Below are 25,035 nucleotides of genomic sequence, written 5' to 3' on the forward strand. Positions count from 1 at the left end.
GCAAGAGCAGTGCTAGGGTAGAAGGGAGCAAGTCTGAGGTAGCAACTGCTACTCCTGACTGCCCCGATTAATGTACATGGAGCTACTTGGCTTAAACTCCCCAGGTTTCTGGACCATGATTAGCTCAGTGTGTTCTTTGTCCATTGCAACAGCAAATGATGGCCTGTTAGGACAACCATATGACATGGATGACCGGCTAAAGAATGAATATTTCAATTTTTCACCTCACACGTCTACGCTTAGATGGTCTGGGTTTCATCTAACCACATTTGTCGATCCCCCCCTCTGTTACCATCGGCTCTCCCACCTGGTCATACCATTTTCTCCATTCTGTTGGTTCTTTTCCTTTGTCACCTCAAGAAAAAGAAGGAAGTACATATTTTCTCTACGTGCTATCACATATCTCGAAAGTGTTGGCACAAGACGGATGTCATTTTGTAAAATGTAATGCCTTTTAAAAACATGCTTACATGACTTCTCTTGGTTTCTTAGTAAAATCAATGCTCCTCAACCAATCTTTAGTTGCTGCTACTGAATGATGTATTCCATTCAGTTTTTCCCAAAGTAGCTTGCGTAATAGTAGGCTGCTTTGGAACCAGCACATAGGCTAAAAAAATGTATATTAATTTACAGGACACACATTGCTGCAAATTTTCATTTTCCATTTTGCAACTCTACTAAATACTCCAGCTTAATCCTTGAAGATTCCAAGTGTAAAAGCACTGCTCAGCACAAAAAATGTCCAAACCTTTGAATAAATTAAACATATGTTTATTTTAAAAATAGGTATATAAAAGTACACGCAATAAATGTATAAAATAATAAAATACAGTCACTTAGCTTTTGTAGAATTGACAAACGTATATTGTAACATTCAGATTCATAATACAAACTTTATAATCTCTTTTGAGCACAAGTAGTATCAAATTGTAACAATGACTTATTTTACATGCGACTGACTCAGTCGTCTCTAAATAAAAGGTGCCTTGGCATCTCTGTAGTGCATTTTGCAGAATCAATTCTGCAGCAACAGGTACAGCAAGAACTGCAAGTGCAGCCATATCTGACCCTTGAAATGAAATACTCAGCGAGAAGTAAAACTTGGAAAAGCGCTGAGATTTTTGGATCTGCACAAAGGATTATTAATGAGGTTACAAACCAAATAACAAGGAGTAAGTAGACTGGAATCTGAAGATGCTGGGCTTGAATAAAAGTTTCTCATTATTAAAAAAAAGGCACAGTCACTAGTTAGAGCTCTATTTGTGGCCCAAAATGTACCAGTGCGGTAGGTGTTCAGGGGCTAAATGTGTCACGACTACCTGACCCTTCTCTAATCCTAAAATTAAATTCTAGCATGTTTTTTCATACACTATTCAAGTACGATTAGGATATCCAAACACTAGAAGAATGCTAGACATTTTAATGGTGTGCCTGTTATCAATCTAAAGCTTTTCTGGATAAGAAAGCAACCTATATATTACACAAAGGATTCTGCAGCACCCACATTACCCACTGATCTATCTCATCAACTGAGTCCCAGATACCTAATGTTGTTTACAGGGCCTTGAGGCGTGCTTCATTTAACTCCTTCTGAGGTACTGTTGGCAATATGATATTGAGAGCCAATTTCAGGAAGTGCAAGTGGGCCTAACGGGTGGGGGTAGACAAGTGGCAACAGTTTGCAAAACAACTTTACAGTTAAGTGTCCCCTCCCTGGGACTTCAGAACTTTGAAAGAAAGTACCTCGGCAGCCCTGAGGGAGGAGGAAAGGGGGTCAGGCAGAAAGATAGCAATCAGCAACACCTCTTATTTTGGGCTTCTGTTTTGGGTGTGCAGGCTTGACAAAGGATTAACATACCTATGTGGGGTGTAAGAAAAAGCATTGGGAGTGGGGTTTTAACAGCCATTTTAAAGGATAAGCTTTGAACCTGCCTAGTAATAAGTATATTCGCTTAACCATAATACACACTACAGTCACTGAAGGCGATGAGGTTTTTGACTTTAAAAAGAGGGTTAGGCCACAGTGCTGATGCAAAACACGCAATTGTCTGTGTTTTTATGCTCATTATAAGTTTTTTTGTGTAGGCAGAGGACAGTTGTAGAAACACGTTCTTCCGATCATCTAAGGCCCTGAATTCAATAATAATCACTGAAGGGCAGAGACCTGAGCAGTAGCATTGAGGAGTGACAGTTTTCTGCTGGCAGCTAAAACCCTCCGACCCCAAAAGAACAATTGCAATAGTCAGATTCCTTTCACCAAGAAGGGAGATCCCTTAAACAAAAAACCCCCCCAGCATTTTAGCAACAAAAAAAAAAAACCTGTAACTTTAGCAGGACTTATTTTAAAAAGGTAAACTCCAACCAAGCCACACTGCAGAACAAATCAAGCATGCCAATTTTCAGAGGAATGTTTTACATAGGGGTCGGTAAGGAGGCTTTAAATGAAATATACACCTCGCAAAATAATCTAGAAAATGGTTTCAAACATGTTTATCCCACTTAACAGAAATGCTCTACTACTATAAACAAAAATGCACTGTTTCAAGTCTTGCCATTAATGCGTTCTAAAATTACAGTTAAAAACAAAAGGAAAGCAGACCGTTTGCTATCCCACTAGAAACACTCTTTGAGTGTTTGGTTTGAGAGCCATCTAAAGATCATAAAAGGTTCCATCTGTGTGGTAACCTTCCGATTAAGTGTCCTATAGGTTCTAAAATGAAGGTGTCATCCTGCAAGACAGGTTGTAGCTTTCTTTGTTACTTTTTTTTTTTTTTAGAAAAAAGTTTAATGTTTGTGTGGTTCATACAATATTTGCTTGATTCCCTAGTTGCCGAACACATTTTTTTTATGCTCATAAAAAGTTTAGAACAGTCTCATTAGTTTCACTTAAGAATCAACGCTACAGTTCAAACGGTGTCCTTTTCGTCACAATAGTCAAATTTTCTTTGGCTATTGCACTCTTGTTGATGTAAGAGATAGTAGAATGCAGGTAAAGGCATGCCCATCTGGGAACCCTGGTACCCAGAACACACCCTGGGTGGATCACTTTGATGGAGCTTCTCTACCATCTTTTGTGCACTATCAGTCTTTCTACGAATGAAGGCCAGAATTCAAATCTTGAGGATTTAGAAGCCGTCCTACATGGGCTCACTGTAGCAGTGGAAGAGAACTATGGGGATTTTGTAGATGTTATGATCCACTCTAGGAACATAATAGCGCAGGCTAGTATAACTCACTCATCTTCTAGTGATTTACCTGAAAGCGAAGGCTTGGCAAGTCACGTAGGGAAGTCACCTGGTATCTAAATGACTCCTCTGCGGACACCTTGTATGAGAAAATTCAAGGAAACATAGCCATTTATAATGGGATTAGCCTAGGGTGTCTGCCAGCATAAAGTGTCAGCACAGGCAGTATATATAAATATTTTTTTATTCCATCTGGTGCAACCCCTATTGCATTACATGTGTTGCTCTATGATGTGTGTGGGGAATGGGAGAGGGTAGATATGGAAGCAGGGCCCCACAGTTTAACTCATAAATCCACTGTAAACTTTTAGCCACAGAAATCAGCTCCCATAGGCCAAGCACTAGCCTATCAGTAGATGGCTAAGTTATCTGTACTGTACAAATAATTTGCTATACAAGAGCATAGATATCAAAATGAATTTCAGCTCACACATCTAAGGTGTAGAAAAATGTAACCAGCATCTTAAGGTGAAGATTCAATAAAAGTACCAGTCTACTACACAGCAAGAATTTTCATACACGTTCTGGGGATTACTACAGACCCAGTCAGATCCCTGTTGCCCCGAAGAATGAGGTAAGGGCACAGCAGTCATCGTCCCGCCAAAGAGGGGGACTCGGATAGGCACTCGTGTGCGTCTTAATGCTAGGAAAACCCTTGGAATATCCAGCAGTAGCTGTGGAACATTGGAACTGACAACGTTTACTTTGTCATAGAAATAAATTATACATTACAAATATTTTATATTTGAATGTCAAATACAATAAACATATGCAATTTGTCTTACTACATTTTAAAAACATAGCAGTATTTTGACAAAAACTACAATTTTTTTCAAGCATCAATTAGGATCTCTCTTCTCTAAACAGTTTTAGCTTTTTCAGGTTAGTGCAGTAAGTGCAATGTGATAAAGTTTGGGCAAAGTGGAAATGATAAAAAGACAAGGAAGTCTTGGAATAAGATGACTAAAAATCGTAAACCGCATTTGTTGAAAAGTTGTGTCTGTTCTGCCTTTGCCATAAGCTGAGATTTGGCAAGTGAACAACCCTGCCATCTTGTACTTTGCTCTTTTTTTCCATTGCAGTTTTTTAGCCTCGTGTTTTTCCAATTATAGGGCCCCATGATATCAAGATTGGCCGGGTGTGTGACTTCTCACCCTACCACCTAGCTTATATACTTTATCTTCAGCACAGCAATAGACTACCATGAAGGATCATCACTTTCCTGGCAGAATGACACTTCATTATTGCCTGCTGGAGATCATGGCCAAGTGGAGCACATATATATGGTAGCTTGGACATTCCTCTGCGACACGCGTTTCTCCAGATAAAAGACTTTGGACAAATATAACTGAAAGTCATTCAGGTTCAGCACAGTTGATCTTCTCCTCCCATCTACTATGCTTTGAAGTCTACGGATGTTGTATTGCCTCAACTGCAACATATTGGTCTCTACATTTGTTTACTTAGGCCCTCGCCTGCCACCATTCCGCAGACAGCAGATAAGGAGCAGTCAAGTTGTACATACTTTCCATTTATTCTCTAGGAGCCACTTTCATCTCAGATAAAGATGTGCTGATATGTAAAGTCGTATCTTTTCTTGGGGTCAGTTATGAACACCACTGAAGCTCTGGTAAAATAGAAAATCCATAACACACCCAAGCTCAGGAAATTCTTGCATTAATGAAAATGGTTAGCCTAGTCTGTAATATTTTCAATGCCAGCAGTGTTTGGAATGTCAGACATTTGGCAATATGTGGCGGGTATGAGGTCATGACAGCCCTGAGGTAGTCTGGGGTATGACAGCATTTCGGTACCAAAAAGTAAGAACCATTATAAAGCTGTCGGGTACAAAAGGGTCAGAGGGCACTCATGTGCTGTGGGGTAGTACTGCCCTGGAGTACTGCAGGGCATATTAGCTCTTATGTACCATGGAATAGGTGAGGCCTTGTGCAGCAGATTTGAAAGTCTTGGAATACCATCTGCTGTAAGATCAGAACAGTACTTGCATACCCTGAGATCTCGTGGTGCACGAGAGCCTCCAGCAGTAGTGCTGGTGGTGGTTTACGGCTTGGGTGCCTCAGAGCCCTCGGGTAGCGTGAGATACAATAGCCTGGTATATGGCATAGAATTATGCCCCCCGAGAAAGGCAGGGCACTGAACCAATTTCTTGCTTTGTTTCTTACAGAGAATAAATATCACTGGATTGTACATGATCCCCCTTTGTTAAGGTGGTTTCTTGTTCGATTTTCTTAACAAAGAGCTGGCAGCAGCCAGAGCCCCTCCCTGGACAAAACGAACAAAATAATCTCCAGCCAAGGGTCCCACAGCATAAAGTCCTTCTTCCTGAGTGCATTCATATGTGAACTGGTCAATGTCAATAGGGTTTCTTTTGGAGATGGCCGATTTCTCACTGTCCACTGCCAAGTGGACACCATTGTTGGGCAAGAAGGAAAGATTTGGGTTGGATCCAATCAGAACCAGTGCCATGGAAATGTTATAGACCACTTGATGTCCACTTTTGTCCTGAAAGACACACTTCTTGTCATCTTCGAAACGCACGACAAAATGTTCGGGAAGGCTGATATAGCCTTTATACTGCCCAGAGTCCAAGATTGACTGTTCCTTCATCATCTGGTGAACTTTGTGATATTCTGGATACATCATTTGAGGCAGCTGGTTAAATATGAGGCCTGGGTCATTCACCTTTCTGCGGAAGGCATGGACCACAGGAATGTTACAGTGGTGTGCAAAGAGAACAGCATCAGCTGCAGTCAGTCCTGCACCAATTATCAGGACAGGGTCTGAGTTTGGATCAACATTTTGCTTCCTCACAGCTTCTTCCAGGTCAGATATTTGATGTGAGATAAAAGGAAGGTCCTCTCCTTTAACACGGAGCCATGAGGGACTGTCAAACATGCCAGTTGCCAAGACCACATTCTCTGCATGTATGCAGAAGGGTTGCAGTCGGTCACTCTCCATCTTCAGGAACCCATTAACCTGAAAGATTTCCTTGTTCTTGTTGGAAATGGATGTATTGTTCAGTTGTTCCTCCAGATCAAATGTGGAGCCGAGCTCTGTGGGAGCATCTTCGTTCTTGTACATGAAGTTAGTGCCATTGTGGACTTTCCTAACCGACGTCACCACGCTTCCTGAGATGAAGTTTTGCTGCAGGCCTTTCTTCTTAACATAATGCTGATAATACTGAGCAATGTCTCTTGCTGTGGCTCTGTCATTTCTCAGGTGCCTGTTTGGAAAAAAAGAGACAAGATAAAGTACACTGTAAGTACCACACAAGAACACCCTATGATCCAAAAAATTGACAATCAAATAGCACTGAATGATACTGTCCAAAAGAGTAGTTGGCGCTTTGATCACTATTTTGGGTCTCAGAAGACAAAATAGTTTTTAAATGCAAATGAAAGCCAAACATTCAAATCAGTATGGAACTAGAATCCCCGTTTTATTTTACACTTGGGAGCAAAGTTCAACTTTCAAAGCACTAACCTACGGTAACAGCTGAAATCAAGCAGAAAAGGAGGATCAAAAATGCAAGACCCAACAGGCCCAGTTTTTTTTAAGACTGACATATTTCACACCCAAACAGGTCTATTGCAGAAAGGGTTGAATATGAAGTGGTGTTTTGGATGGCCAGAAACAAGTTATGTCCTATTATATTTTTGCATAGAGACCCAGTCATGAATCTTGTCATATATCCAAAATATAGACAGTATAGTTCACAGTTGTGGAAGAGAAGACATCCAGAGAATTGCCAAGAATACATACTATCATCTATTCTGTGATCTACATGCTACTGTATATTAAGAAAACTCCTATACTCTCTGGCATCAATGCATCTTCATAGACCAAGAACACTGGATTCAAACCATACCCAACTCAGGTCAGACATTTTTAGTTGACATTAAACAAATACATAACACATTTTATCTAGTTGACAATGGGGACTTTATTTTTAACATGTGTGTCAATGAACAGGAAGGGCGCAATATACTGCTTTGTGTAAAGTCTCTTAAAGAGACTAAATCTTGGAGAGATGTAGTACATATTGCTGAAATTTGATTCAGCTACTCTGAGCAGTGAAATGGTTGCAGAACTGTACCGTTTCAAATAAATTATGACTTGTAAAAGCCGGCACACACTTCATGTGTGATGGCGTTTTAGAATCTTTCCCACTGGCATGAACATCTTAAGGATGTTGGAGGCCCTGGGCGACACATATTTTGGGGACCCGTGTTGGGAGCAGCTTTGAATTTATGATCCAGTTTGAAGAAATAGGAGAGTGAGGAATAGGTAAAGGGAACGTCCTCTTCCCCAATAGAACAGTAGAAACAACGTGGACGGACCCACAGGTGTTTACACTTGTGATGACTCCATATGATGTATTAGAGTACAGACATCCAATGGATTTATAACAAGACCCCTCACCCACCAACCTAGTTGGTGGCATGCTTCATCATTGGGGTCCCAGCTGGGCAGCCAAATGCAACCCAACTGTGCTTCGGCGCCAGACTACAGTGGAGCGGGTTTTTGTTGTTTAGTGAAGTGTGTGCTCAGAGGGTGGGGAGATTAAAAATGTCTCCAAGGAATACCCAAATGAAAAAACCCTGTCAAGAACACAACAAGTCAGAATGGTGGGAGACCATCCTTGAAGAATGTCTGACTACAGGAGGCTCCCCCTTGCAGGATCCATCTGATCCTTTTTAGCTTGGCTGATATTTCAACCATTAAGTGGGTCCGTAAGTACGGTTCTACCACTACATACACAGCACACCTTAGCGTGTGTGCTGATATTTCACTCACATGGCTACCTCCACTTTTGTAGCCACCTCACTATTTTCCAGGCTACCTTGGTCCTGAATAAAGCCTTACGATTACCGGAAAAGGCTGAAACATGTTTTGACCTACACTTCAGGGATATTGAAGTACCATTTTTTTCTTTGCTATATCCCTGCCTTAGTTTTTATTCTTGTCCAAAAGGCAATAAAAATAAAGTTTTTCCATTTGGGTATTTCTTAAAAACATTTTACATTTATCGCTCGCTGAGCACACACCTCACTAAATAAAAACCCGCTCCGCTGTAGTCAGGCATCGAAGCACAGCTGGGTTGCATTCGGCTGCCCAGCTGGGACCCCAATGATGAAGCATGCCACCAACTAGGTCGGCCAGTTTCATGTCATTCAATGTCTTTTTGGCCAGGCGACTGACCGTGCACAAGCACACACCTCTAAATTCGAAATGTGTTTACATCCAATATGCAGGGATAGTTGCGTGTTTTCTCAATATTGTAACACAGCAGCAGCTAACTAGTATTACAGTATGTAATCTCTGTGACACCCTCTCATTTCACATGTGGGAGATCCGGTTTTGATCTTAAAGTAAACTTTATGGATGTTGCATGAAACACCAACACATTTCTCTGCAAAATGTCAGTAATAGATTCTCACTCATCACTCACATTAAAAATAAATTACAGGAAAGTGGTATTTAAAACAATCTGTTTAAGAGTTATTCATGGTCTTCAGGGTCATCAGAGTAAGACTTCAGAACAGAGCTGGCTCGATCAGGGGGCCACTGAAAGGCTGGGGCCCTGGGCAAGATCCCACTTTGCCCATGCCTTAAAATGTCTCTGCCCACTGGCACCAATGTGAGGTCCAGACATTAAAAAACTCAGGTGCACCGGCTAAGAAAATCCCCACAAGTTTTAGTTATTAACTGAAAATGTATGAATATATGCTCAGTTTCCTCCTAAGTAAGTCGCTCAACTATGCTGCAGTAAAAGGGGGTAAAACCTGCGTAAAGTTTTACCCCCTTTCACTCCCAAATCTCATTTGCCTTAAAGCAGCAGCCTGTATTAGCCTGGGCCCCACCACCACCATACTACAGGAAGTCTCACACAGTAACTTGTACAGAGAGATGTCCCTGCACCTGCTGATGTACAGTCTCAATCCCTTCCTTCCAATGTCTTTCTAGATCCCTCAGCTCAGCTATTGGAGTATCTGGAGCAATAGCATTACCCTATGTTCAATGTACTATGTGGTATCACACCAGCATGAAAAGTGTTTTAAGAGGCAGCATTTCCAGGATGGTAACTTCATGTAGTTTATCATTGTGGATTATTGCGATAGGTCTACCCTGCAGGTTGTCCAGAGATAACTCCGCTTTCTCCATGGCCCAAGCCTCTGGGGCCTGCAAGTGACTGGATACCCTATCAGGTGATTAGCCGGTTTTATGGATCCTGGTTGATTGATATGGACTCCTGCTCATCGTTAGCCTGGTAGATTTTTACTTCTTATGTATCCTATGCTTGAAGTTGCGGCCCATGCTTCCATCTTAGAAATATTTGGCTCTCCGACGCTCCTCCACACTGGAATGTTGTAAGTGCCTCAAAGAAACAATCAATTCTTGTATCTAGAAAGAGTAAATCATGCTATGGCAAACCATGTGCTTTATGTTTTAATCAGATGAAACATTTAAAGTGAGATTTCACCTTCTCTTTCTTCTGACCCAGTCCTTAAAGGGAAGATCGGGTAGGCCCATCCAATCGCCACGGCTGAGTGTGATCATGGATCCTTCAATGGACTAAAATAAAACAGAAATATCACAAATCAGGCTCTCGGCAACAATCACATCAGATCTGTCCTCTGTAGCTTGGACAGTGCTTTTTGGGCTTCTCAAATAACCTCTGTTGCAAGGGTTTTAGTAACATGTTCACAAGGAACGAGCACAGACAATCGAGATTTCATTTTCAAAATGTAAAACTGAGACCTTTTGGAGAAGGAAAATTTACACATACAAATATAGGAATAAGGTGACTAAAGCAAAGCAATGCAATTCTGAAGAACTAGGAGAGGTGTTTGCAAAGACAAACTGGGCCAGGAATGCATAGTGATAAGAAAAATGGAGCAAACGTAAATAATCAACAATTTGAGGATCTTTGGGCGTGGTATTCCGGAAGCCAGCTATACAGAAATGATTAGAGGAGAATCAATTTGGTGAACCTAACAGCGCGCTAAATAAACATGATGTAAACGCGGTCATGTCATTCAAATTATTTGTGACTAATACCAATAAGCATATTGAAGGACAAAACATCAGCAGATGTTCCAACAGAATAGGTAGGGGCTACGACAGCCCCACAGTGTTACTTACATTCCAAGCCCCGCCTGGAGGGCTCTGGCCCAGGACTAGGTGTGGAACTGCCCGTTCCGGCTCATGCCACCAGGTCAGCATGGACTCCGCGCTGCTACCCATATCAGTGTCCGGTCTCAACAGGGTGTCAAAAAGAAGAGCAACCGGGCTGGAAGATCGGCCCTCCAGGCCTTCCGAGAGATACTGCAGATCCTGGAAAACAAACACAAGTCACGGTAAGAAGCTGAGCCTACAAGATTCAGTGCATTGATTCATATGGACATTCTGAATAGGTGGGGCAGAAAGGAAAGAGAATATGAGCCAGAAGCTAAGCCGACACCTGTGCGTAATTCATGCACTGAGTGGCAACGTATACAGCATAAGATACTTACTCTGCACAGCCAAGCTATGTGGGACAGGAAAAACTGAATGTGCCCCAAGAGTCAAGAGACTAGTATAAAATTACATTCATCAAGTGTCAGACGTTTCCTAGTGGTCCTTATACAGGGAACTGTTTTTAACAGCTTGTTCTTCATGCCACTATGTATGATCTTATGTACTGAATTTTGCAGTTTTCATCTGTGTAAAATGTGATCAAATGGGGATTCGAACATATGGATGAAAATGTATGTAAATAAACTGAACTTCGGGCGATTTTTTTGGTTCAGTTATCTGGTTGGAATATTTTTGTAGAAACGGTCTTGAAGATGGTAGATTGCATGTAATATTGCATGGTGTAAAGGATGTGAATTAATTGGCAAATGGTAACGTAGGAGTGCCCGAAAAAAGGATTTGGCGTTCAGCAGTTTCCCCAGAACTTTGTCTGAAGAGGCCTAACTGGATAGACACTTCAAAACAGGCTCAATGAACCAGCGCCACCCCTCTGCGGGATATACTTATAAAGCACATGTGCCATCAGATGAAATTGGTGTTGGAAGTAAAAGTGATGCCAGAGTCTAAAGTGAGAATGTGAGTCCAGGGAAACCCGGGACTGAACCATGCACAGCTGAAAGGCACTAGGGCCTAAATTACATAAATAAACTTTTCACAAACAGTAAATTAAATTTTTTTACTTCAATAGTTTCTTCAGAATCAAAATATAGTGAGTAATGCAGATGAATTTCAAGAGACCAATCTGATAAGTTTCACAATATTAAGGAATTAAACACATATGCATTCTTTGTGAGTTAACATCCCAAAAAAACATACATCAACAACCCAATGCATTTCGGGTTCAATCTGAACCCTTCATCAGGGGTATACATATTGCAAGAAACTTAATATAATTCAGTTTGAAGTCTTCGGAGTCAGTCAGGTTGCGAATCTACAAAGAGAAATTACATTCTCCTAAGTTATAAAAGATGATGATAATGCGATATAAAGCAGAATAATGGTCAGCGATAGTCATGCAACTGTAGGTATTTACACTCTCAAAAACGACACCAAACAGAGAGGAATTAGCAGTGGAACAAATTGCGGAAAGAAAGTCAAAGGTATTGTCCACACAAACCAGTGTTCAAAATAAATAGTGACTGTGTCATCAGTAAAGAATAGATAGAAAGAACCAGAAACAACGATTCAATAAATATACCCCAATCCTGTGACTTATATAGTAAATGATATTGTCCTGTCAATATCATTTACTATATAAGTCACAGGAGTGGGGTATATTTATTGAATCGTTGTTTCTGGTTCTTTCTATCTATTCTTTACTGATGACACAGTCACTATTTATTTTGAACACCTGGTTTGTGTGGACAATACCTTTGACTTTCTTTCCGCAATTTGTTCCACTGCTAATTCCTCTGTGTTTGGTGTCGTTTTTGAGAGTGTAAATACCTATAGTTGCATGACTATCGCTGACCATTATTCTGCTTTATATCGCATTATCATCATCTTTTATAACTTAGGATAATGTAATTTCTCTTTGTAGATTCGCAACCTGACTGACTCCCGAAGACTTCAAACTGAATTATATTACGTTTCTTGCAATATGTATACTCCTGATGAAGGGTTCAGATTGAACCCGAAATGCATTGGGTTGTTGATGTATGTTTTTTTGGGATGTTAACTCACAAAGAATGCATATGTGTTTAATTCCTTAATATTGTGAAACTTATCAGATTAGTCTCTTGAAATTCATTTGCATTACTCACTATATTTTGATTCTGAAGAAACTATTGAAGTAAAAAAACTTTAATTTACTGTTTGTGAAAAGTTTATTTATGTAATTTAGGCCCTAGTGCCTTTCAGCTGTGCATGGTTCAGTCCCGGGTTTCCGTGGACTCACATTCTAACTTTTAATTTAGGAGACAGGTACCCTCTCCTTCAACACTGCACGCAAACAGAGTATAGAATTGTGTTTATAAATCACATAAAGTTAGATTAAGGACGGTGTGCAGACCCACCAATAATTCAGAGTCTAAAGTGAAACAGCATACAACAATGTCTCAACAGGCAGTACTATAGTAATAGTACGTACAAAGTAAACTAATTGCGAAGCCCCACTAAGTCTGTATGAAGAGCTCATGCAAAAATAAAATTAGGCTGAACAAACTTGAACAGACTTTAGAAAATAAAACAGCAAAAGCTGGACTGGACCCTAGCAAAGAATTAGTGGAACCTTTAATAGATCATGGCACAACTTTAAGTTTCCAAAGCCAGAGTTAAACAATTGGCAACAGTTCGGGTAACTCCAAGGCACAAGTACTTTCACAAACTGCTCCAACTGCTCAAAAACAACTTTAACAACTTCTGAATGGTCAAAAAAGAGAAGTAACATGGTCTTTTAAAGTCGTGTCTGCGGAACAGATACTAGCACGAAGTTTTGCTTCACAACTTGGAAACTATAAATATAAGCCGCCTGGTTCTCTCAATTTACTGCTGCTGGGTCTGGCATCCCGAGGTTTCTAGAACTTTGTCATCATATGCAACTTTCATTTGGAAATGTACATACTGGCGGGTGGTCCAACAGAGTCTTAGACTGTTGGCACTACAAGGGGACTGTGAAAGATTGAAGTTGTAGGAGGATATGTTTTCTGGCCATTTGACAACATTCAGTGCACAATTATCTTCCTTTTCAGCGGCAACTTGTCCAGAAAGTTGCATCTTCTTCTCAACATGGCTTGAGCTGCCACCCAATGATATGCACTTCCTGTTTTATATTGGGCTTTGCACAGTCAGCGCGGGAGCAGGATGCATTAGCCTCAGCTGCTCTGCCTACTTCAACTGAAGGAGATTTTTTGTCAAGTCATTCTTACACAAGAGTAACTTTGCCTCGTCATTCTGTCGCCCAAATATTGCATGTGAACTATTGCAAGCTAGAAGAGCCCGTTTCTAAGAATGCTGGCAGGTGGATCACTGATCGTAAATGTCTTCCTTTACCGCAAATGAACCATCCACATTTTTATAATTCCTTCATACACCGGAAGGTTTACTTTAGTCACCTCTCCACACCTCAAGGCACGCACATCAGGGGCACCTTCCCAAAATCTGCATTCATTATGCGTCATTCAAAGGATGAATAATGAAGTATTTACTAAAGTACGTTTTATAGCTAGGTTGTTTAAATTAACTAGTTTTCTGAGAAGATTATAACAAAGAAAAGTGGCTGGCACACTTGCGCAAGTTTATTTCTGACGACTTTGATCAAATTGTAGGTCGTACATATTTTGGTCTGATCAGCAATTTTACCTGATAAAACAGATGCCCACTGGAAATATTGTGATTTATTCTATATGTGAAGGTGAGCTGTACCAGTGTCTTTTGCTGTACACGGTGACTCTTTTCTTAATTCTGCACGTTCTATGAATGTATAGTGTGTTATTTGATTTTCTATTGAGACAAAGCAATGGGTATAGATACTATCCTTGTATTAACTGATGTTGTTTCCAAGAACATATGGATCTTCCTCTCGTTCATAATTCCTATACACCAGGGTGTTTGGTGAAGGAATTCTATAATGTATATAGAGGAGCTTAGACTCTCTGTTTATTTATGTATTTATAGCCCTGATGAAGTCAGTGATGTAAGAACATCGTTTTCTGACGAAACACGTGTTGGCTCATTTTGAAGGCTATAACTGAAGATGAGAGTATTTGAAAACGAAGAATATTTAAGAAATAAATCAAATTTGAATACAACAGGAATTGGATACATCTTTTCTTCACACGTTGGTGCTCGGGAAATTGTGTTGGTAGATTTCTGAGAATGGTATACCTTAGAATGGAGTGAAAGGGGGAGATGGCCTCGAATCATTCCATTTAACAAAAAGGTACACTGGCCATGAACTTCACCCTGGAAAAAGCACCCCTTGGACCTGCTGAAGGAACATGATCACCTCGGAGGTGAATGGGTGCCCACCGCTGCTAAGTGCTATCTAGAATTTACACTTGTACGTCTGCAGGGCTTGTGTTTTGTGTTTTTGGGTCCGTACACTGTCAGAAATTGTTTACTCGTTTGGTGTGTTTTCTTTTTATGGGTGATGTGACGGCATCAAGGAAACATTTTACAAAGTCTAGACACAAACACAACCTTCGCAAAACTTATGTTATGCATGTTTTAGACAGAAGGATACAGAAGTGATAATACTGTAGCCCACTGTAGGGTTACATGTCATGTGGGTAAATAAATGAGGTCAGAAGTGTAAACAAGCATCTCTAAGTGCGTGGGCAGCAGTGCTAGTAATGCACGAATAGGCCTTTCAGTTCTTGAAGTATGAATATTGGGAAGATAACCAATCATGTGAACCATTATAGGAAACAATGGCACATAGGTACTACTAGTAGTTTTTTTTTAAAAACATATAGCAATAACGAGGAGGACCAATTTTTCCCATTGTCTTTCGAAGCAAGACAAATGGTGATTTGGCGTCATTAAAAGACATTATGAGCCTGAATTCAATTTATTGTTTGTAATTTCATGGGCAGGAAGAGAAAACTTTAGGGTAAAACACACCTTTTTCAATATCTGACTGATAGGTCACCACACAAACACTGCATGTTTGGACTTTGCACCTTTTAGGAGAAACTCGAATTTGACCTAATTCCAGTGGGTACATTATTTTTTTCAGGTGATACTTTTTCCTGTAATGGGGAGTTTCCTGGCAGTAGGGTCAGACTCTTATTCTTATCATACTTTTGCTAGAACCGTGTAAAGTCTCAGGAATTCCGTAGTTTATCCCAGATTTTTAAAAATTATTTTAGGAGTGTTTCCCCTGAAACCTCTTCCCCTTTTTTATCATGCCCATCCCCTTGAACCTATGTCACCTGCCCTCATGTTCATTACTAAAAATGGTTACATTATTCCTAACTCTTGATACTTACTGCACCTTTCCCTATTTGTTTTTAAATGTTCGAGTGTATGGACTGAAAATAACAAAGGTCACCCCCTCAGATGAATCATAAACGAGCAATAATAGTTCTAAAACAGAACTCCTGCTATTGTTAGGAGAGGCTGCAATTGCAGGGCATCATTGGCTTATGAGGTTTAATACTGGAGAAGAAAGAAAATACATTCTACAACAATAGCCGCAAGATTTATGGATCACAAACTGATGTGAGTGGAGATATAAGGTCCAAAGCTTGAGGGCATGCGTTTATCAGGTCTTTCAACGCATGGCCTTGAAAGAATGGCTGGAGCTACCGCAGGTCTGCGATCTGTGAAACACGAAGGACAGCCCCACTGATGCTATTAAAGAGATTGCTTCTCACTCTTGGGTCTAAGTGAGAATTGACAAATTAAAGGAACAGTTTGAACATATATTACAATTTAGAAAATTATGTAAGAGATTTTTTACAGTGCCAACGTTGTCACCTCGACCCAAGAGGAACTGAAGGATTTCACTACCATCCATCTACCTTAAGGGCATAGGATTACATTGTACTTTTTGACAACACTCTTAAGAACCGACATAGTGGAAACTCACAGAATCTGTATCGTTTCAAGAGGAGGGTGCTAGCAGTACATAGGAAGACATGTGGCCTAGCAGTAAGAGCTGTCTACTATGGAACTGGTAACCCAGGCTTGAATCTTGGCCTCAGCTCATCATTTTGGGCAAGTTACTTAATCTCCCTCTGCCTAAAAAAGTGTAACTGTCGGATTCTCTAGTAAATCACTCTAATGCCCCAGGGCCAGGTTTGTGCTACATAAAACTACAAAAAAGGGTAAATGTCAACAGCCTCCTGCCTGCTCCAGTTCTCAGTTCTACAAATCCTACACAGTCCAGTTTACAGTAAAGTTTGTTTTAAAAACATGCAGAGCGGCAAGTCAATTGGATCAAAAGGCTGGTGATGCAGCATCGTGTGATTGCAAGGGAATGTGACATCATTTCCACTGCCACTATTGTTTAGGTGCAATGACCTCTCTGCACCAAAATGCCATTGCGTCATGCGGTCAGAATGAAAGCGAACATTAACCTGTTCTATTCCGGCTCCTGGGTGCTGAGTAGCTTGCTGGGAGGTTTGCCAAGTCCTGCTGCGAGTCATCGTTACTAGCTTCTTCACAGAGAACAGCAGCTCACTCCTCAATGTCCATTCTAACCGTTTAACAATGCAATCATTTTAACATAGTTAAGTGCACGATTCTGGCATTGATTACCCTAGATCAACGTTCTAACCACTTTGAACAATGCCCTAACTTTTTTTATACTCTAGCGTAAAAATGGAGTTAAAGTGACACAAAACTACTCTGTGTGCTCTATTCATGGCCGTTTTCCATCATCCCAATTCTGCTTTCCTGCATAAATAAATGTCAGAATAAAACATGGCCAATGTTTGCACAGACAACAGAAACTGGCAGACACCATAAGCTTTTGTCATACCAATCCTTCTATACAAAGCCTTCACTAAACATACAATCCTGAGGGGACTGCAGTGGTACTCAAGGGTGCACTCTGCCGTCTTAAGGCGTGGTTGAAGATGCTTGTGAGAAGCGCCACAGTTTGCGCCAGAATCTGGATTCCAAAGTTGATTTTGCAACTTGAACAGGGAAACAAACGCACAACACAACCAGGGTATCCACCAGGCCAAGGTGCATAACTTGGTACGATGCAGAAACACTGGAGCTGGTGCATACACGCACACACATGGTTTTTCGCATTCCTAGGCGAGATATTCCCACATTAAAAGAGAATGCGGTTTAAAATGAGCCCGTAAATGGCTTTGCTTACAATCTACAGCTACCCAAATGAGGCCTAGAGCTACAGAGCAAAGGTGTTTCAAGTGGGGAAGACACCTCTCATCTTATGACCATTAAACCTCAAAATAAAGTTCCCTCCCCAGTAAGCCACAGACTCTGCCACTAACACCCAGACCTAGGCACACTCAACCCCACATGTAAATCAGACTTTGTTCATTAACAGAAACATATCTTGAGGAGAGAGGCAGAGGAAGAAGTGCTGCTCAATGTCCATTACCCTTCTTTCCACCCACCTGGTCAGTAATTGGGCGCTCCGGAGCCTCTTCCAGTTTCCGCTGTAAGATGGGGTTCGAGTGAGTTGCCTCCTCTTTGATGTAGGGTGTGTAGCCAGACAGAAGGTAGGAAAGGCAAATTCCTGAAGGCCCATTTCCTGCAACACAAAAGAAAACAGATATATTAGTGTTCAATTCGTAAGCATCTTTCTAAATCCTGGATATCCAATTTAGATCCAGGAGGGTCGGGTCTTGTCATAATTCCAGAATATTCTTAAAAGATGAATTACATACAACAAATCTCAGTGCAATTGTTACAGCGTCACTGGTTATCCTGAAAATCCAGAATTGATTCTGCCCTTCAGGACCTAGGTTGGGGACTCTGGTTCCAACTCATCAAGTGGATAACAAGTGGATAACAGGTGGTTGGTTAATATACAAATCCCTTTTAGTAACCCAGTGCCCAATGAAAGAAAGCAGCCTCTTGATGGAATTTACTTTTACCCAGGCAGCTAAAAAGCATACATTCTTTAAGATTTCACTAACAATGAAATATTAAAAGTTGGCGCTACGGGGCATTTATAGTTCACAAAAAAATATTTCCGGTATACTTGTATTCAATCAGTGAATATCGATGCAAGTAGGGCCAAGAGATACTCCACTGTAGAAAAAATGGGAAGTTGGAGGGCAGTGACCGTGGATAATAGCAACAATATTTTCCATGCTCTTAAAGCAAGGAAGTGATGGCACACCAATATATTTTTTTTAATATTCAAAGATCTAGCCCCACAGTGCTTTGCTGCCCTCTGCTGTTCGTCTTTAAGGTTGTATAAGATGTGTCACTGATTAATGGACTGATTCTAGCCATCCAGGAGGTAGTCTTTGGAGAGGAATTGCAGACTGTCGTGAATTCTGTTCGGGAGCTGTCGGTGTGACAAATACTTTGAGGTGACTAAGCTGGGGGGGGGGTACCCTTCATGGTATCCCCCTTTCACCCCGACGCATCTGAGTATGATATCTGTGAGATATGGGAGTCTCGAGGGTCACTAAACATTCTGCAGGGAGGCCGCGCCATTTTGAGCTAATGCCCTGTGCCCCCTTCCATCCTGGTGTCCTAACTCCATCCCTAGTCACAAGTAAGTGTGACTTCCGGATACACACGATAACTGGGAACCCCCTATGGGTTTAGTGTACAAAGTTCTTAATCAGTACTTTTGCAGGATGAGTGACAGAATGATATGATGGGAATCAAAGCAAAATGTGGATTTTGGGTTTTGATAGCAGAATTTCAGTAAAAATGAAGTTAGCCAGAAGCGCCGAATATCAACCGAAATGAAATGGGGGTCAATGTCACTGCCAGACTGGTAGAGTGAAAAAATGATTCATTCAAAAGCAACTGTTAGTTTTTATAGCGGATGGCGCATTCTTGGGACTTGAGAGGCAGGATCTGGACATTGCTTTTTTGGCCTCTCAAAAAGGTTGGGGGTATAATGACGGACAGGCTTATCCGGAAAATGATGGCCGAAGTATGTTGTCAGGCATCTACCTTAACTACATTCCGCTTTTCAGGCATAATTAGGTACCCTGCAGCAAAGAGCAATCTTCAGGCTTATTTATGGTCTGAAGTGAAGTGACCTAACCTGAAGGTGCGACCTAGGCCCGGCGGACAGGTAGAGGCCTCACCTGCAGCTCAGCAAAGGTCACTAGACAGCAGAAAGGTCCCTGTAATTTGCATGCTCGCCACTGACACACGTGATCTGCCGAGTTCGAATCCAGGCAAAGGGTCGAACCAGCCTTCCACGTTTTCGAGGTTGGTAAATCGAGTACCATTGGCTCCAGCAACAGTAACAGCGCGCAGAAAGAGCAGGTCTCATATGAAGCGCTATATATGAAACAAGTTGTTCCAAAAAGACGGCAGGTGAAATAGACATGTGGGCAGGTTCGGGCTGTCTGTAAGTGGCACAAGCCAGAGTTAGAGCAGGTGTTAGGGACCAGGATGTACACTCTGGTTTGCATAGGGAGGCAGCGGGGAGCTCTCCGGGCGGAACAGGCATATTCTCTCCTTTTAATGTAGTTTTTTTGCTAGCCATTCATTCATGCACTTTACGCTTCCAATCAGCTATTGACAGCTGGCACGGGATCGCGGACATCACATTACCCACTGTTACGTAAACTGGCCTCCTGGCCTATTTTATTGCTATTTCTGTTAATCACGTTAGCGAAAAGCAAAGCTGTGATTCACGCTCAGGCTGTGGAGGTGTTGTGTTGGCTGTAAAATATTAAACACGCTGGAAAATCTCCACCAGAAAACTTTCCACACACAGACATCACCGCGAAGAATGCCGCGACTGTTTAAAAACAAACAGAATTGGCGTCTGCGTCGCTTTGCTGGGAAATGGCTACTCCGTATTTAAATTATAACACAACCCACCTCTCCTCCTCCCCCCCTCCAACTCAACATTCGTTTCCCGCCGAAGACTACCAAAATCGCGGTCTTTAGTTTGAAGAGCGAAACATGCCTGATGGAGGGAAACGGAGGACTGTGGATGAGGAGTAAGCATGGGCGTAAAATCCGTTCCGCTCGCGGATTTTGCGGATTTTCGGTAAGTTCGCAATCCGCGAACTCTCGCGAACTTACCGAAAATTCGTAAATCCGTGCGAAGCGGATTTTTTTGCTTGGTCGCACTTGCCAACTAGAATACTATACAATTTCGCGGGAGTAAACACTTGCAAAAACGTAGATGCGGCGGGCAGCGACAATCTCGCAATTGCGAGATTGCAAAATTTGCAATTTCGCACAAGAAATCCACCAACAGGCAGCATAAACCTTGAAAATTATTATTTTTATCAGAATAACTCCTCAGGTTGACATTTGCCTGCACTTTTTTTTTGCAAGGAGTCCATTTTGGGGGTGGGGGGGGGTGGGAGGAAGGAAGTGCCCCACAGTCTCCAACTTCCTGTTCCTGTCCAGCAGGCTCCTCTCAGTGCTTTCTTCATGTGCTGGTCACTTTGATTTGGATCTTGACCTGGAAGCACTCAGCAGGTGCAAAAGTTCAATCTTATCATTAGTAACCATTCCCTGTAGTGCCTGGAAGGATTACGTTTTGTGGATGCTGCTGGATATTTGGATTTTTGCAAAACTGAAAGCACTCAGCAGGTGCAAAAGTTTAATCTTATCATTAGTAACCATTCCCTGTAGTGCTTCCTGAGGGGCCCCTTCAGAGTTCAGTTGCCTACTTGCAACTATTCTATGACCCTGCTCTGACCCTCACAGCAGGCTCAGAGAAAGCAATTACAGATAAGGAAGCAGGTTTCAGCCAGGAAGTTCAAATTCAGTAACACATTAATCAGCCCCTAATTCATTCATGTCAGTTGAGGCAGGGCAAGTGTGCTTTTCCACCCATAATCTAGAGTGATGAACTAGAGGGTGGCATGGGTGAGCCAGAGGGTGGCATGGGTGAGCCAGAGGGTGGCAGTGGTGAAACAGAGGGTGGCAGTGGTGAAACAGAGGGTGCTGTGATGAACCAGATGTAGAAACAACATGTTCGCGACCGTTGCTACCCGAAAAGTAAGTTCGCGTTTGCGAACTGGTACAAAATCCTCGCGAACTGGCAGAAATCCTTGCGAACAAAAAAAAATTTAAAAATCCGCAAATTCGCGAGAGTTCGCGGATTTTGCGGATTGCGAATCCGTAAATACGCAATTTCACGGATTGCCAATTCGCAAAATCCGCCCATGCTTAATGAGGAGTCACGCGGCGAGATAACGAGCGCTCTGTACAGTACAAACAACGCGACAGGGATAGGCGTTAAAAGCTGCCTGGGCAACATTTAAATGCCAGCCCCTTAATGAAAAGGATGCGGGGGGGAATTAAGCGACTTTTCCTATCCAATAGGGTTTGGTATGTGCCGCCCAGCTCTCTCCCCCGACCCCCGAAGTTTAACAAAAAAAACAACAAAAAGGAGAGAATGGGCCATATGATTAATTTCAGATCACAATCAGTGATTGTCACAGCAACCAATTGCAAATTAAGCATTTAGTATGCCTATAGGAACATTGTAATGCTCCCCCCTAGGCTGCTTGCATGGCTGGTTAGCCTGTGGAATCTTCACACCATTCGGTCCTAAAAGAAACACACACGCCCTGAGGAGACACTTTTCTCCGTTGTGCACAATTTGGCCTATCCACCGCCCAAAATAAAAATTGCAATAAACAAGTTGCACACATGGACGCTCGTTGTCGGTTTCACTTACTCTTTCGTAAGAATAGGAACTATTTTTGTGTATAGCTAGTGCTTGAAATGACATGGCTTGGCAGTTCAGGCTGGACTATTCCCATGAGGGACAGGGACAGGGTCAAGACTGATTTGCATATGGCTGGGACTGAACTGGGGTGGCGAAGTGAGCTAAAGAACGATGATGGAGTCAACCCAGATCTGTGACTGGGGGTGAATGTCTGAAAAGTTTCAGCACTCCGTCCATCATCTCTTCGTGGTTGCTTTCAGTGCAAAACACAGCAGTAAGCAATTTAGTTAACGGACAATAATATGTGCGAAAGTTGTCGTCAATTTCCCAGTAGCACATTATGGTTTTCATCTTTGGTGAGCAGTGACAAATTAATCTATGCCCTTCAGTTGATTCGGATTTGTAGTCCTACTTCCATGTTCACGAGATGTCCTGGTTTGTGGTTCTCAAAATCTAGTTAACGTAGCTGTAAATATCAAGTATTACCATTACTCAATTTAAAACTAGAAGATTTATGAACCTCAAAAGTGTGAAAGGCTGAGTCAACTACGGAATTCCAACGGCTGATTATCACCTATGTCAGCGACAAACACTCAACGTAACAAGCCGTTGTGCTGGCTGGTGACCCTGTGTTTGCTCTATAGTTGAGGTTTCCACCTGTCTGCAGATCCTAGGAGTGATATAGAGGCTGTCCCTCCAACTTTAGTCTTTAAACCTGTACATTGCTCTTTGCAACAAGGTAGCTCATTATACCTGTAAAGCGGAATGTGGTTAAGATCGACGGCTGATAACATTCTTTGGTCATGCTTTTTCGGATAAGGATCTCACTTGTACTCTCAATCTAGTTAAGTCGATGTCGAAATCCCGCCTGTCAGGTCCCACGACAGTAACAAACTTGTTCTCACAAATTTCAATTTTTGAACATTAAATACGGGATAAATATGGACTTGTCACTGTGAGAGCAAGGGCATATTATTGTTTTCTTTAAACATGTGCAACAGAGCTAAAGTGAAAATGGATAGACTTGTGCTAGCGGCTGGATGCTGTTAAGTCTGCCTTCTTGGTGCTGTTCGCTAACTAACTTCTCCTTTACATGGTGTGATATGTTATTATCATCTTTATAAACCTAATCTCCTCATGAAGGGTATCTCTCATTTTCTTAATCTTTTGTCATTTTTCGTTTTTGTTTTTTAGGGTCACAATAGCCCTTGCTGTTGTTGGAGGTTGTCGCTTAAGAAATAATGCGGATGTTGGCAATTATTTACGATACTGAGATTTACCACAAGTATCATCTTTTTGCAAAGTTTCTACAAAGGAAAGGTTGGTGTGACATTTGTAAAAATAAGTGACTTCCAGAACTTCAGGTAACTTTTCAGAAAAAGGCTTACCTATTATAACGACAGGAAGTGGCTGGTATTCACTAAATGCTGGGTACTCCTGGACAGATGAACACATGCTGATTCCAGATGAGTTGTCAGCCTATGTACAGTTCTGCAAAGACAAAATGACACAATCACTTATAATGTTCAGCCTGAGAAAGTATTCAGTGCAACAAGTGAATACTACAATAAGTGTTCTATCAAACCAACAATACAACAACACTGATGTAACACACGTTGTTCCTTAATTTATATGACAACCAATATATTTATTGGAGGAACTTCACTTGCATACTTTTCCACGAAGACAACTATACAGCAAAGGGGTCACACCCGTAACAGCATGAGAGTACCTACAAATAGTTTTTATCTATGATGTTTTGACTTTAAGATTGACAGATTGTACCTGACAGATTGTACCACCAGTGAGCTAAAAGACATTGAAAGGATAAAGACCTGCCAACCATAAAATAATTTTCATTTTGTGAGCCTGCAGGAAGATGGGGTCAGGGTATAAAGTCTTAGGCTGTGGACCTCCTACACTGCCTAAAGATCACACCTGCCCTCACCCACAACAACAAAGACATCACCCAGAGCAGCCTCCCATACGCTTGCAAGGGGTTAAATGGAGCCCAGCTCAGCAGACCATTCACGCCCGAGCGAGGCATGGGTTTCCAGCTAATGTGTTAATGGATGGCCAGTGGGTTGCCATGCGATGAGTGGTGTAATCATGGGCAACACGGCTGCGTGATGAGAGTTGGCAGGTCTGACAGTATTTTCAATGGTAGCCAGTGTGGACAGTGTACGAATGAGCATTCCTAAAGTTTCTTAAATCTTTGGGTCAGTCACAATGAGGACAGCATAAGACTGACATGTTCACTTGTTGGTTCCCAATCAATTACAAATCATGAGCAAAAGTAATGTTAAAAATGGAAGTAGTAGGGTAACATTATTAAACTTACACTTCTAAAGGAACAAGAGGCTTTTATTCATTGAAAATCATGGATATGGACCCATTATCGATATTAGTATTAAAAAGCAAACGTGCAGCAAGGGTTACCTGAATGCCACATTTACGGTTCTTTTTATGTGCCAAACTGGCCTCACTAAATCAAGGAAGATAATCTATATTTAACTGATATATAAAGTGATACAATGTTCACCAAGAATCCATCAGAAGAATAAAAACCATAGCAACTGCCCAGAACAAGTAACATCTAATTTAGGCGTGGTGCTTAGGTGGAATAATACGCGCAGCAAGGTTAGTTTCTCGAAGACCACTTCATCAGATACAAATGCTAGTAAACCAAATGTGGTTCACCTAGCCTCGAAGGTGCAGTGAAGCCGTAAGACATCCGACCATGACCGAATAGGGTGAGGCTTATTTAGAGCAGAGCCTCAGTTGTGACCTCCAGTATCTACTTCTATTTTTAACGTGACGGCTCGAGTGCGATCTGTACTGCGATTTTCGATGCAGGTGTGTCAACTTACAAGAAAGGTAAGATGAGTGAACCAGGATCATGTTGCACCATTAACTTAATTCATTCTGTGGTCAGGCTGCTTGGGAGAGTAAATAAGCTTTTCCCTGGTCAGGTGAGACAGGTGTCCCAGT

The 25,035-nt window shown here is 41.6% G+C and overlaps 1 protein-coding gene across 2 annotated transcripts in view; it reads right to left on the minus strand.

Annotated features, from left to right (window-relative positions):
- Positions 1–2,760: 2,760 nt before the first annotated feature.
- The window catches only part of OSGIN1 (oxidative stress induced growth inhibitor 1), a 45,235-nt gene continuing 22,960 nt past the window's right edge, over positions 2,761–25,035 (minus strand). Inside the window, exons 2-6 of one of the 2 annotated variants that reach the window (XM_078670795.1) lie at positions 23,433–23,535; positions 17,822–17,958; positions 10,413–10,604; positions 9,751–9,842; positions 2,761–6,489 (exon numbers count right to left, since the gene is read on the minus strand). In XM_078670795.1, the coding sequence (XP_078526921.1) occupies positions 5,469–6,489; positions 9,751–9,842; positions 10,413–10,604; positions 17,822–17,958; positions 23,433–23,499 (1,509 nt within the window). In that variant the 5' untranslated portion in view covers positions 23,500–23,535 and the 3' untranslated portion in view covers positions 2,761–5,468. Of the gene's footprint in view, positions 6,490–9,750; positions 9,843–10,412; positions 10,605–17,821; positions 17,959–23,432; positions 23,958–25,035 lie in introns of those variants that run through there. The other variant, XM_078670794.1, reaches the window with a different exon arrangement.

The sequence above is a fragment of the Lissotriton helveticus genome, chromosome 12, assembly GCF_964261635.1.
Source record: "Lissotriton helveticus chromosome 12, aLisHel1.1, whole genome shotgun sequence".
Classification (NCBI taxonomy): domain Eukaryota; kingdom Metazoa; phylum Chordata; class Amphibia; order Caudata; family Salamandridae; genus Lissotriton; species Lissotriton helveticus.